The following is a 13565-nucleotide window of genomic DNA, read 5'->3' on the forward strand; positions in this document are numbered from 1 at the left end:
ATCAGTCACAGGTTATGCTTTTTCCATCCAGGCACACTGATTGCATCACAAAAATGAGCAGTTAACATCTATCAAGCACAAACTATAGGACTACAGGGGGCAAGCACTGGTCTTGGTTCTTAAAATGGAAGATCTTATCTAATCTTCACCACCTCAAAAGATAAAACAAAAAACACATTTAAACAATCCTGTGGCTACAAAAAACCCCAGAAGACATACAGATACCACAGATACATAAAAGATGCTTAACATCACTCATCAGGGAAATGCAAATTGAAAGCACAAATGAGCTATCACCTCACATCTGTCAGAATGGCTAAAACAAAAAGACAAGAAATAACAAGTATTGGCAAGGATGTAGAGAAAAAAGAACCCTTGTACACTGGTGGTGGAAATGTAAATTGTTATAATCACTGTGGTAAAGAGCATGGAGGTTCCTTTAAAAATTAAAAATAAAAATATCAGGCGCTTCGGTGGTTCAGTTGGTTGACTTTTGATTTCAGCTCAGATCACGACTGCACGGTTGTGAGATTGAGCCCCGTGTCAGGCTCTGTGCTGAGCGTGGAGCTTGCTTAAGACTCTCTCCCTCCCTCTTCCTCTGTCCCTCCCTTGCTTGCAAGCAGGCAGACTTGTGTGCACTCTCTCCCTCTCTCAAAAAATAAAAAATAAAAACAAAAATACCATGTGACTCAGTAATTCCACTATCAGGTATTTAACCAAAAAAAAGAAAAGAAAATTTGAAAAGATATATTCACCCCCATGTTTACTACATCATTTACAATAGCCAAGATACAACAGTAACCGAAGTATCCATCTATACATGAATGGATAAGGAAGATGGGATGAAGACATATACAATGGAATATCATGCAGCCATAAAAAGGACGAGATCGAACCATTTGCAACAACATGAACAGACCGAGAGGGTATTAGGCTAAGTGAAATAAGTCAGATTGAGGAAGGTAAATACCATATGTTTCTACTTATAGGTGGCATCTAGACAAAAATGAATAAACAGGAAGTACCAGAACTGTAAATATGGAGAACTGATGGTTACCAAAAGGGAGGGGCGGGTTGAGCAAAATAGGTGAAGAGGATACAGGTTTCCAATTACGGAATGAGTTTAGTCACAGTAATAAAAGGGACAGCACACATAGGGAATACAGCCAATGATACTGTAACAGCGTTGTATAGGGACAGACGGTAGCTATACTTGCCATGAACATGGCATAATGTATAAATTTATCAAAGCACTAGTTAACATTTGAAAGTAATGCAACATTGCGTCAACTATGCTCAAGTAAGATTTTTCTATATAAACAACGTTAACAGTAGAAGTACTAGTCTCTCAAATGTTTTCCCAAGTACCCCAATGGCAGATCAGAGCTGAATAGGAGACACTCTACTCCAAGAATCTGAGTACACAGCCAGAAGCAGCCTGTAGGAGGCATTAATGTTCTGTGAATGCTCAGTTTTCCTGTAAAACTCACCTACATTTTTTACACTTTACTTCAAAATAAATCTACACTTCTTTGACAATAAAATGATTCTAAATATCTGCCAAGTGGATTCCTTCTTCCTCAAAAATCTTCCAGAAAAATGACTGCCCGAGGCAAGACAACCTCATTCAGCCCATGGGGCACTGGCTCATAATGTAGGTCAGCCTGTCAGTTCTGCATGAGAGGCGAGGGATGAGCACTAACCAGGGTCCCCTCCAACCATTAAGAGGCCTGGACAGCACCTCTGCTGGCCCACCACAAACACGCAGGTGAGAAACACGTGGTAACGAGCAGGTATTCCCAAAGTTTGAGACACACCTGATGGCCACATGTGAAACGTGTCCAAGGACCTCCCAGGGCCCAGCCTGCTTACCCAGGGGCTCTGTGTCCTTCTGGTCAGCTTTCCTGTGCACCATGGCTGGATATGTGATGGTCAGTTTGCTGTTGTGCTCCTTTCGGACAACTGACCGTCCAGTCCTATGTATGAGAACGGTTGTGATTGAGGAGAGAAAAACCTCAACAAGACACTGAGTAACAGCTGTGAGTGACTGGCCAGAGGCTTCTGGGGAAAGGGAGAGACAAGAGCCCAGTACTCACTTGCAGTGGGGACATCGCTTAGCACTCATGTGTGCCTTCCAGAAGGAAGCAATGAGTTTGCTCCTGCTCTCACAAACATTTTTCACCTGTTGAGAAAGGGCAAAAAACGTTGCAGTACGATTTCATTTTACTACATTCATTCATTCATTCATTTACTAGATTCATTTTACTATTTCATTTCACTACAGCACATACTCATTTTATGATTCTTACCTTTTTTTAAAAAAGGAGTAAGCTACCCTCTTAAACATTTTCCACAGAACCCTAATATAGCCAAACTCTACCAATTACTGAGTGACTTCTTTAAGGCTTAAATGTCCTCATCCATACGTGGGATTAAGACGGACTACCTCACCAAGCTGTTACTAAGAGATCATGAAGAGGGGGGGAGGAGCCATGGAATACAGTAAGTCCTCAATAAATGCCAGTTAATTTAAAACAAACCTCTCTGCATGCAGCTAGTATACCACCCCTGCTGCCTCCCTCAGATGGACATCAGGGCCCTAAGAAAGGCACATCCACAGTTAAGCTACATAAAGGGGACTGAGCCTGGCTGCAAATGAAACTTTTTCCTGGGAGCTTCTGTAACTTCGCTAGGATTCTGCCCCAGACCAATTATTCAGAATCTCAGGTGTGAAATTTGGGCATAAGGTGAGCTAGATTCTAAGATTAGTACTTCAAAGATTAGTACAGGTTGATTACCTATGCCATTCGTTCAACTGTTGAACAAATTAATACTTACCCAGGTCCTGTAGGGGCAGGGGGTGGGTGAGGAGGTAGCAACAGTTTAGTGTTTGAGAGAGAGAAAGAAGAACACAGACACCACTCTCAAAATGAGACAGTATTTCACAACCTTGCTGGACATTGTACCTAAATCACCTAATTTCATCTAATCCTCTCATTACTCCTGCAGGCAGGCATTAAACAAGAGTACACAGAGGCTCAGGGACAGCAATGTAACTTACAATGTCACAGGCCTCTAAGAGGCAGAGCTGGGATTCAAATCCAGGTCTGCTCTGAGAAGCAAAAAGTATATACAAATTACAGCGCAGAGGGAACTATGATAATTATACCAAAGACCAAGTGTTATAGGAAAAGAGAGATAGGTAACTCACATGTGCACCATGGGATCCCAACAGATTGTTCTGTACAATATGGGTTGTATATTGTTCTAACTCTTCTTGAATTTCGAAGGCAGTAGGATCAGCGTTTTCTTCTAGAAACTGAAAAACAAAGCGGAAAACCATACTATTGAAATAAGCAAGCGTCTGATTGCAGCATCATGGGGCCAGCCTCTCCCAGGGTGGGAGAGTTTAGCTGAAGAGAAGGGAAGGAAATTTCACACCGTGTTGTATTTACAAAACAGTAAGGCAACACTGCTGTTAAAATAAGTAAATAATAAAAAAATCAAAGAATATCCGGCTCTGAGAATGTAGGCTAGGTCATTCAGACAAACCGAAAACTGAAAAGAACCAAGATAGGACACGATACTCCAAAAAAATTTAAAGCTCTGAAAACCTGAGAGGACAGTGAGGAGCCTGCCAGACTGAAGCAAAGCCAGGAATCTAACAGGTCGCACAGCACAGGGCCATGTTTGCTCTGGTGCAGGGCTGCGGCACTGCCCAGCTCCAGGGTGGCTCTCAGTGCAGTTGTGTCCCCCTGTGGAAGACAATGACACACTTCTGTGATGCTCCCTGGAGCTGTACAACACGGCAGTCCTAACCTTGGGAACATTTTCCAACTCACTCATTTTGAACTTCTTATTCTGAAGGCCTCAAAGGATGAAGAGGACAGAAATCAAAGCCTGGAGTTAGTTCAAGGACAGAATTCCACCACACAAACACAGGAAGCTGGGAACCCAAAGGGTTACACCCTTAGGAACCAGACTGGGCCTGATATAATACTGCAGCCTGGATTCCAAATGTCTGGGCAGCCTAGGGAGCCTTCAGCTTTGAGGCCTATGATGGTCCCAGGCCACTGTGCACATGGCAGAAGCAATAGGCATCCTCTCTGGAGAAAGGCAGTCCTAGCCTAGGCTTCAAATTATTCCCACCAATAATTTTCTAATTACTAAAAAAAAAAGAAAAGAAAAAAAAGACGAAGAAAAAGAAAAACCTTTCAAAAACAAGCACACAAGGACAGAGGAAAGAGATGAGGTTTCTGGGGACTTGGACAGTAACTTGACAATGAAGGTGACTATATGGGTGATGGTACTTTGTAACTATTTGTTAGACTGTGTGATTAATGCATTTCTGTGTGTATAGTTTACTAAAGAAAAAATTTTAAGATAGTAATCATCATGAATAATTTTATGCCAACAGATCTGAAATTTTCGATGAAATGGACAAATATCTAGAAAAAATAGCACTCTGAGTAAAGTTTTAGGAAAATCCTCTCTCTAGGACATATGTGACTTTGGATTAACTTTTTTGGCTTTGTTCCCTGGAAGTCATGTGTGCTTACGTGTACACATGTATGCGTTATGTACTGAATCAAATCAAACTTCCAATTCCAGTCCAATACCACAGAATTAATTCTGGGCTTTTTCTCTTTCATGTATCTGTAACTCCCTTCTCTAATAGTATGAAGTCTGGCCTACCTTATCCTTAAAATATGTACTTACTGGATCAATCTCCCTCCCTGTATGTAAACCCTCCCAACAAGGCTGCCACCCCTCCCATGTATGGCTCTCACTCGACTTGGGGTTGCACCCCGCACCCCACTCTAAGCCCCCCTCCTTGTGGAACCCTCCTCATCCTATGTAGGTGCTCACATCCCTCACTGGGCCATCCAGGATGGGTACCTTCTGACTTGACTTGCACACTTGCATACTATGCTGAGCTTTTATCCTTAAATAGACATCTTCCTCACCGTATGTGACCTCTGATATTCCATGTCGGGCTGCCCACACATGCAGGTATGTTCTCCCCTTGAATGCCTGTCTCATCAAGCTTGGGCTCTGACATAAGGCCACAGCTCTGTGTAGAAGCTCTGCCCACCTAACGTCTTTAAGACTGAATTATTCAGGAAAGGGAAGTGGAAAGGAAAGGTAAAAGGTTTCCCTTGTGACAAGAAACAAGGATGGCTGCTATCCCTTCAACACAGCAGTATGGCTCCTAGCCACCAAAATAAAGAAAAAGAAATAGAACATGTAAGGACTAGAAAGAAACAAAACTGCCAAGATTCCCAGATGATAGGCTTATGTTGAAAACCAACAAGAATTTATAGGTAAATCATTAAGAATGATACACTTCTGCCAGGTGGTTTCATAAAAAAAAAAAAAAAAATCAGTAATATTTTGATCTAGAGACAGAAAATGAATTTTACATAAGATACTTATAATAGCATCAGAAAATCTGAAGGATGTTTTTCTAATGAAGAGAAAAATGTCTCTGTGATAGATTTGGTGGTCCCCCTGTTATCCAAGTAATCAGACTCAGCATTACCAATAATAAAACAACCTGACAGTATGTGCCTCCTGAAATGACACGAAGCATCCCCATATGGTATAGGTTGTATTCTCACCAAAATGTGAATCTAGTAAGGAAAAAGTCAGACAAATCCAGAGAGTAAGAAATCCTACAAGACAATGGGTCTGAAGTCTTCAAAAAAAGTCAATACCATGAAAAACAATTTTCCACATTAAAACATCCTACATTAAAACAGACCAAAGAAACATAATAATCCAAAGCAATGCATAAGCCTCCACTGGCTCCAAGGTCCAGAAATGAAACTCACTGATGGCTAAAGTGGTATTAAGATGTTGTTTTCATGAACATTTCATCAATTTCTCTCACGGCTTCATGTTTTCACGCTGAGCTGTTGGTATCTAGTGAGAAGACGTAGAGATCAAACGTTCTGGTGACTTATGATGACGAATCTCAGGGACAACACACAAACAGCTATGCTCTGAACTGCTTCGGCTTGCCTGACTGCCACCACCCCACCTACCCTGTTCAGAATTCTCTCAAGCTCGTAGACTGCTTGTAGGGCCCCGACTTCCAGAACTCGCAGCTGGCAGACTAAGAGGTGAATCACAGCCCGGGGGCAGGTCAGCATGTGACAGTTTAAACAGGAGCCCCGGAGCAGCAGGTAGAGTTTCTGAAGAGAGGGAATAAGAAGAAGCAGGATAATTAGAGACACAGTTCGTCAAGGTAATATTCAACGTACTTAAAGTTTTTGTTAGGTAGCCAGTTTACTCCTTTGAGAATTCCACTTCACCTAATGTACCTGGAAAGGCCTCTGTGGCCCTATGAACTACATAAATATTCCCCTCTATTTCTTGTTTCATGGTTTCATTTTAATTCCTTAAAAGTTGAAATTTAGTTTGGGTCTGAGTTAGAGAGCTACCTTCATATTATTTAACTAAGTACCAAATTCTAATTTCAGTATTTAAATATTTAACTTAAAATATTTAATATTTGCAGGATGCCTTGCTGGCTCAGTATGTGGAGCATGCGACTCTCAATCTTGGGGATGAGAGTTCAAGCCCCATGTTGGGTGTAGAGATTACTTAAAAATAAAATCTTTAAAAAAATAAATAAAATATTTAATAGTTTAGTTAATAGAAGTTTAGTTAAATATTTGGCATTTAACTAAATACTGCATTTAACTAAGACGATTCTCTTTCCTCAATACAACTAACAGACCAAAAAAAAAAAACCACGTATACTGTCATCTGTAGAGTTTGAAACAAATCCTGGAGGCTAGGCTAACTGACATAAAAAAGCTGAAAATACACAAATAGGACTCTAGACAAGAGCTTCATTCTTAACTCACTGTCTGGTCATCTGGGCTTTGCTCATCTTGCAACCAAGCAAGAGCTTACAAATCCATCAGAAGAGCTCAGGGAGGCCTGGAGAACTCCAAAGTTTTCCTACTGCCAGGGAGATTCTGCCTGGATTTCTGAAGGGCATGAAGCCCCTGAAACAAAGTGTAGGGGATGAATTCAAATGCTTTCTCCTCCTATGTGAACAGAGCCAGGCTATGGCTCTTTTCAACTGGAATCAAACTGAAATTCATTTAGTTAGGGCTACAAGCCAAGTTGAATTTACTGGATTTGGCACCTTAAGGTTTTAAATCTCATGGTAAAAAGCACTTTAACTCTGTGTCTGGAGCTAACCTCTTTAGGCACCTCTTGTGAGGCCAGGAGTGCCACTCACAAATCCCACCAGCAGCTCTGAGACCCACGTGTACAGGGCAGCCCAGGGCAGAACGTACATCAAAGAGGAGAGGGTTATACACTGTAAGTGGAAGCTCAATGTGGCCCAGGTGGCCAGGGCAGCTGTTGAAGTCCTGCACACAGGTGGAGCACACCTCTTTGGAATCCGCAGGGCCCAAAGCTAAATCGTACAGGCCGTTCACTGATGGGTTTCCCAGGCTGTCCAGGTAACGAGGGTTCGTAATGGACTTAACGCTTAATTTCCTAAGGAAATAAAAAAGACCAAGGGAAAATGAAGGTTACCCAACTTCTCAAATGTTTTTTTTTTTTTTTTTGGCACTTCATAGCTAAATGATGATTCCACGTTTATTTCCTCAGACATGCTGACAGCTTCAGAGGGCAGAATCTGTGTATGCCTTGCTCACCACTGTAGCTCAGCACTTAGCACAGAGCCTGCACGCTGCATGTGCTCAATAACTACGTGCTGAATAGGTAAGAGTGGTAAAATATGTAAAAAACAGATTTAGTGCAAATCTTGCACTAGTACAATGGGGAGTATTTACAGAAAGTAGTTAAGTGCCTACCACATGCTAAATGCTTTACAAGCAGCATTTAGTCTGACTTCATCCCTGTGAGATGAGCATCGCTATATGCATTTTTCAGAGGAGGAAACTGCAGCTCAGAACAGTTAGGTGATTTAATCCAGGTGACACAGCCAGGATGGGGGGGGGGGGCACGGAGGAAAGAGGCAGGATATTGACCACAACTAACTCCAAAGCCCACATAGTTCAGTAAAGAGAAGATAACCCCATAATTCCCATATGCAGAAGTAGTAAATTGAAATTAAACACAAATATGCAGACCCTTGAGAAGTATAACCTAAGTTATACTAAAAGTTCACTTAACTCAGCCTAAAAGTTATACTAAGTTCACTAAAAGTTTCATCACCGTATTTTGTGTTTGGTTTAAAGGGGGCTCCCACAGAACTCTTAACTACTTTTACCAAAGTACATTCATGCCAAGTTTGCTTTACAAATTTTTTTTGACTTTGGAAATAAAGACAGTTATCCAAATCTCACAACCTAAAAAACAAAAAACACTGTTATTATTTAGCATTAAATGAGTATTTTTTAGGTCAATAAAATTCTTTGGAAACATAATTCTTAAGGGCTATAAAATCTTTCATTATGTAGCAATTAATAATTCATTTAACCAAGCTCTATCGTAAGTAGGCTTACAAAACCTATCTGCATAAAGATTTACACAGGATACTTCAAACTTCTAATCATGTCCTAGGAATATAATTATTTCCTCAGTGAACTGGAATCCCTGAATCAAAGGGTACAAAATGTTTGAAACTACTGATATATTCTGCTACCTTGCATTCTAGAAAAGGTGGGTTAATCGTAGATTGCCAGTCTTAACTAGCACTGAATCTTAGCACTTAATCTTTCCAGGAGCACTTGGCTGGCTCAGTCAGCAGACCATGAACTCCTGATCGCAGGGTCCTGAATTCAAGGCCCACATTGGGCGTGGAATCTACTTAAAAAAAAAAAAAAAAAAAAAACTTTCCAAATTTCAGGTGAAAAAATGCTACTCCACCATACATTAAAGTTTATACGTTTACTTTGAGACAGAGAGAGCACGAGCAGGGGAGGGGCATAGAGGGAGAGAGAATCCCAAACAGGATCCACACTGTGGAGCCCAACTCAGGGCTTGAACCCATGAACCATGAGATCATGACCTGAGCAGAAACCAAGAGTCAGATGCTTAACCAGCCGAGCCACCCAGGTGCTCCATTTTAATTTTTTATTACAATATTTCTTTTAAACTGCTTTAGTCCTTTACTTTTAATTAAAATCTTAATGGTTTCATTATTGTCACGAGCTCCTTACACATGAGGACCTTAATCTTTTACTATAATGGTGGCAAATATTTTTCTCAGTTTATAATTTGCTTTTTGTCATTTTTCACATTAAAGTTTTTTTTTAAATTAAAAAAAAATTTTTTTTTGAAAGAGAGAAAGAGACACAGCGTGAGCAGGGGACGGTCAGAAAGAGAGAGGGACACACAGAATTCAAAGAAGACTCCAGGCTCCCAGCTGTCAGCACAAAGCCCAACAGTGGGCCGAACTCAAGAACTGAGAGATCATGACCCAAGCCAAAATTGGAGGCTCAACCAATTGAACCACCCTGGCGCCCCTCACATTAAAGTTTGAAAAATTCTTTAACAGTTTCCTCGAGATATAGCTCACATACTACACAACTCTTCAACTGTACGCTCAGTGGTTTTTAGCTTATCTACAGAGTTGTACAATCATCACCATTAGTCTATTTAGAACATTTTCATCCGTAGTAAAACAAACCCTGTATCCATTAGAAGTCATTCTCCTTGTCACAGAAATAAAAGAACCTAAAAACAATAAGGTCCTGCAAATAAAGTTTCGAGGGTGTGGCCAACAAATGCTACCGTGATCAAAATGAGGACTTAAGAGAGTCCCTTGATTTAGCAACTGGGCAGACAATATAGGGGGTCCTAGCAAAGAGAATATGTCACTTAAACCGAGTCTTGAAGGATAATTATTTTGACAAATTGCGTTCTTAACCACGTCAGGGACATTACAGCAACTGTGCAAACGCTAATTACCAAGGAAACTGATGGATGGGAACACTGCAATGTGGGAACCTTCATCCCCCCAGCGCAAACTCTAACCTAGCCCCACCGGGTTCTAAGAGGCAGTCCACGCCAATCCACGACGTTCCCGGAACTACGGGTCCCAAAAGGCCAAGCGCCACACAACCACTGACTCGGAGGATAAACTGGGCGCAAGACCTTTTGGGAACAGTAGTTCATGGCGCCAACCTCAACAAGCAGGCTCTGCATGCTTCCTCCCCACCATCTCCTTACTTGAGCTCGTCGGCCGAATACATCCCGAAGGAAATGCCCTGCAGCCTCCGCCAGGGCATGGTCTTCGAGCCCAACATCCTTCACGTAAGCTGCGAGTTCTGACACCTAGAGAGAGATTCCAATGACCACGGGCAACTTAACTCAGCCTAAAGCCCGCAGCCACCATGTGATTTACATTCCGCTTACGCGCGAGAAAAGCTCGCTGGAATGAGATTTACGTGGACGAGACCACTTTCACGGTAGGGGGGGAAGTAATTTGACGACTTTCGCTCATTTACTCACCCTCTTATTTTGAAAATAGCGAAGAAATAGGTCACTAAAATAATCGTTTTGGAAAATTTCTCCGAGGAAAGCGAAGCATTTTGATCTTTTAACTTCCGTACCAAAGTCTTTCAAACCACGAGCTTTTAACCTATTTCTTGATTCATTTTGTCTTGTTCCGTCTCAGCCAATAGCCGAGCTATTCCCCGCCCCCGCCATGGGGTGATCCTGAAGGTCACGCTTTCCCAGGATGCTACGCGAAAAAAGAATCTAAAGATGGCGGCGGTAGCGTCGGGTCTCTATGTCGGTGTCCGCTGCAGGCTTTGCCTGACGCTGACGGGCCAGTGGACGGGTCTGTGTGGAAAGGCCCCCAGCAGGTAAGAGACGCTTGGGAAACCCAATAGAAAGACCCTCCCCCCTCCCCAGCCAACCTCGTCCTGTGTATCAGCTTTTCCCTAAGAGCTGTGGAGCTAGGGACGATGGAGTGGGTTGCGCATGCGCGGTTTCGCGGCCATGTGCTTAACCAGGTTCGCGTAGCTGGAGTCCTGGAAAAGGGCCCCAGACTACTTTGGTACGATGTTACTTCTTGGTTGGTTGGCTTACCCTGTTGTCGTGGAGCTTACGTTTGAATGTGCTCTAGCAACCCCTCCCAAGTTTTAAAAATAGGAAATTATGCGTCCTTCTTTATTTTCACCAAATAGGGGAACTCTGAAGATTTTTCCCAAATTAAAGCAGTTTATGAGAGCCACTGTGTGCTGGATGTTGTGGGGATGATTGGCCTAAGAAATTATCCAGGTCTTCAAAAACGCAGGGAAATCTAAAAGATTTGAGCACAGCCTTTGTGTTGCTGTGATTGTTACACCTTGGAATACGTATTTAATACTTTTCACTAAATACAAGTAGTGGTGTAGTGGAAATAGAGTAACTTGTAATGGAAAGTTGGGAAAAGCCCAATTTTGGATTCAATGTTTGCCATTTCTTGAGTGGGATAATAGACAAGTTTTTTGTAGAGTGGACCTCGTAATAACTGAAAAACGGTGAGAGATAAGTGAGATGTGTAACTTATAGTGTACGTTTTATATGCGATACCTTCACTCAACTCTGCTCAAAAAAGAGAAGACACCCCACCTGATACTGTGGAAGCCTTCGTACTCAATCGCAGTCCTTTTCTTCATAGTGCCACTGTTGACATTTTTCTACTCATTTCCTTTGCCTGACAGCAGCATCTCTCCCTCTGTATTCACCCACAAGACAACAGTGGTCTTAGATCCTAATTTCATGAAAAAGCAATTGCCAACTCTCTCTGAGAGTTGATCCCTCTGAACTTGATCCCCAGCAGAGAAGTATTGTTTTTGAATGATGCCTGAGACCAGATTCCAGTAGAGGAAGTAGCTTTGTGTTTAATCACATTTTGTCAATTTTGTGAATGGTACCAATCCAATGTAGGAAGGGAATACACAATAATAGCGCCCATTACTGTGTGATATTTGACTATTTCTTACTGTGATCAGAACTTTTTCTTTTTCGTTTTTATTTTATTTTTGAGACAGGGAGAGACAGAGCGTGAACGGGGGAGGGTCAGAGAGAGGGAGACACAGAATCTGAAACAGGCTCCAGGCTCTGAGCTGTCAGCACAGAGCCCGACGCGGGGCTCGAACTCACAGACCGCGAGATCACGACCTGAGCCGAAGTCGGCCGCTTAACTGACTGAGCCACCCAGGCGCCCCCAGAACATTTTAAAACTCATGGGTCATGGGTCAGTAATTCTAAATTTTGTGTAAAAAATAATAGCAGTTTCAAGTTTAATTTAGGACGTACATATTTGGCAAATTCTTGATTGTTGGATGAAGTAGGATGAAAGGCTATGGTGATCTTAGTTTAATAGTTTATCATAATTGCTTCAAGTGGGATAGTCTTATTATTAGGGTGTTATTCGTATAAAATCAGGGACTCGTTAAATTGTTCCTCTTAACCTCAGTGTTTCAGATTCCCAAAGTTGAAAGTCCCTTATATTTCAGGGGCGCCTGGGTGGCTAAGTTGGTTAAGCGTTCAACCCTTGATTTTGGCTCAGGTCATGATCTCACAGTTCATGGCATCCAGCCCCACATCAGACTCTGTGCTATTAGCACAGAGCCTCCTTGGGATTCTCTCTCTGCCTCTCCCCAGCTTGAGCATGTGCTCTCGCTCGCTCTTTCTCTCAAAATAAAATAAATGTTTTTTTAAAAAGTCCGTTATATTTCACATTTGCTGCTTCAGTTCAGGTGTTACTGAGATTTTTTTTTCCTGATTCTATTTAATAAGATTGCCTGATTTAAAACTGTTGACCATTATTGTATCCATATGTCTATTTTGTAATGGTTTTGAACATGTTCTTCAGGCCGTGTCTTCTCAGTGTGCATTGACATGAATTATCCAATCATTTTGACCCATGACAATTGGAAAATTTGGGTTCAAAATGCACATTGGTGGAGGGAGGTGGGAACTTCATTAATGAGTACCAGTTACAGGGCTTTTATTTTTTGCAGATTTTATTCTGGAAGTGCAACCCTCCCAAAGATTGAAGGAGCTAATGTAACAGGTATACAAAAATATATTGAAATAATTTCATTTGCATGTTAAATCATTGCACTAATTTGTAGTAGTAGTAGTATTGGGAAATTGATATATTTTGTTTTATTTTTCAAATTAAGGGATCGAAGAAGTGGTCATTCCAAAAAAGAAAACTTGGTGAGTATTCAGTCAGTGTTCATTCAGCAAGGAGTTGAGTGCAAAACATTTGAAGGTAAGGAGCCAATGACAAAGAGTAGAGAGAGCATTTTGGGGGACAGAACAGCTGATGGGAGGAAAACTTGGGAGTTGGAAAGAACTTAAAGAGGAAGGTGGAGGGTAGTGAATGAATGGGGCGTGAAATTTAAATAGGGTTAAAAGACCTGAACTAAGTTGGGTTAATAGTTACATAATAGTTAATTATGAGCATCATTATTAGAATAATTTCTTTCCTTTTTTTTTTTTTTCCTCTTTTACGAAAGTTTTACATGTTTGGGAGACTGGACAGAAGTATTATTCTTGCGGTCTTTAAGGAAGGAAAATAAAATAGTGTGGACTGCAGAATTTAGCTTTTCTTTTTTTACCTCACTAGA

General features: G+C 41.5%; 2 protein-coding genes across 8 annotated transcripts in view; one reads left to right on the forward strand and one right to left on the reverse strand.

The window, feature by feature from the left end:
- Positions 1 to 10405, reverse strand: part of POLR1A (RNA polymerase I subunit A) — a 74522-nt gene extending 64117 nt beyond the window's left edge. The window contains exons 1-6 of the mRNA XM_049651820.1: positions 10165 to 10405; positions 7317 to 7521; positions 6048 to 6197; positions 3212 to 3319; positions 2097 to 2182; positions 1873 to 1976 (exon numbers count right to left, since the gene is read on the reverse strand). Coding sequence (XP_049507777.1) covers positions 1873 to 1976; positions 2097 to 2182; positions 3212 to 3319; positions 6048 to 6197; positions 7317 to 7521; positions 10165 to 10241 — 730 coding nt within the window. The 5' untranslated portion in view covers positions 10242 to 10405. The remainder of the gene's footprint in view (positions 1 to 1872; positions 1977 to 2096; positions 2183 to 3211; positions 3320 to 6047; positions 6198 to 7316; positions 7522 to 10164) is intronic.
- Positions 10406 to 10682: 277 nt separating this feature from the next.
- Positions 10683 to 13565, forward strand: part of PTCD3 (pentatricopeptide repeat domain 3) — a 31567-nt gene continuing 28684 nt past the window's right edge. For 2 of the 7 annotated variants that reach the window (XM_049651840.1, XM_049651841.1), the window contains exons 1-3: positions 10683 to 10802; positions 12951 to 13003; positions 13116 to 13152. In XM_049651840.1, the coding sequence (XP_049507797.1) occupies positions 10702 to 10802; positions 12951 to 13003; positions 13116 to 13152 (191 nt within the window). In that variant the 5' untranslated portion in view covers positions 10683 to 10701. Of the gene's footprint in view, positions 10803 to 12667; positions 13004 to 13113; positions 13153 to 13565 lie in introns of those variants that run through there. The other 5 variants (XM_049651839.1, XM_049651844.1, XM_049651843.1 and 2 more) reach the window with 4 other exon arrangements.

This window comes from Panthera uncia, assembly GCF_023721935.1.
Source record: "Panthera uncia isolate 11264 chromosome A3 unlocalized genomic scaffold, Puncia_PCG_1.0 HiC_scaffold_12, whole genome shotgun sequence".
NCBI lineage: Eukaryota > Metazoa > Chordata > Mammalia > Carnivora > Felidae > Panthera > Panthera uncia.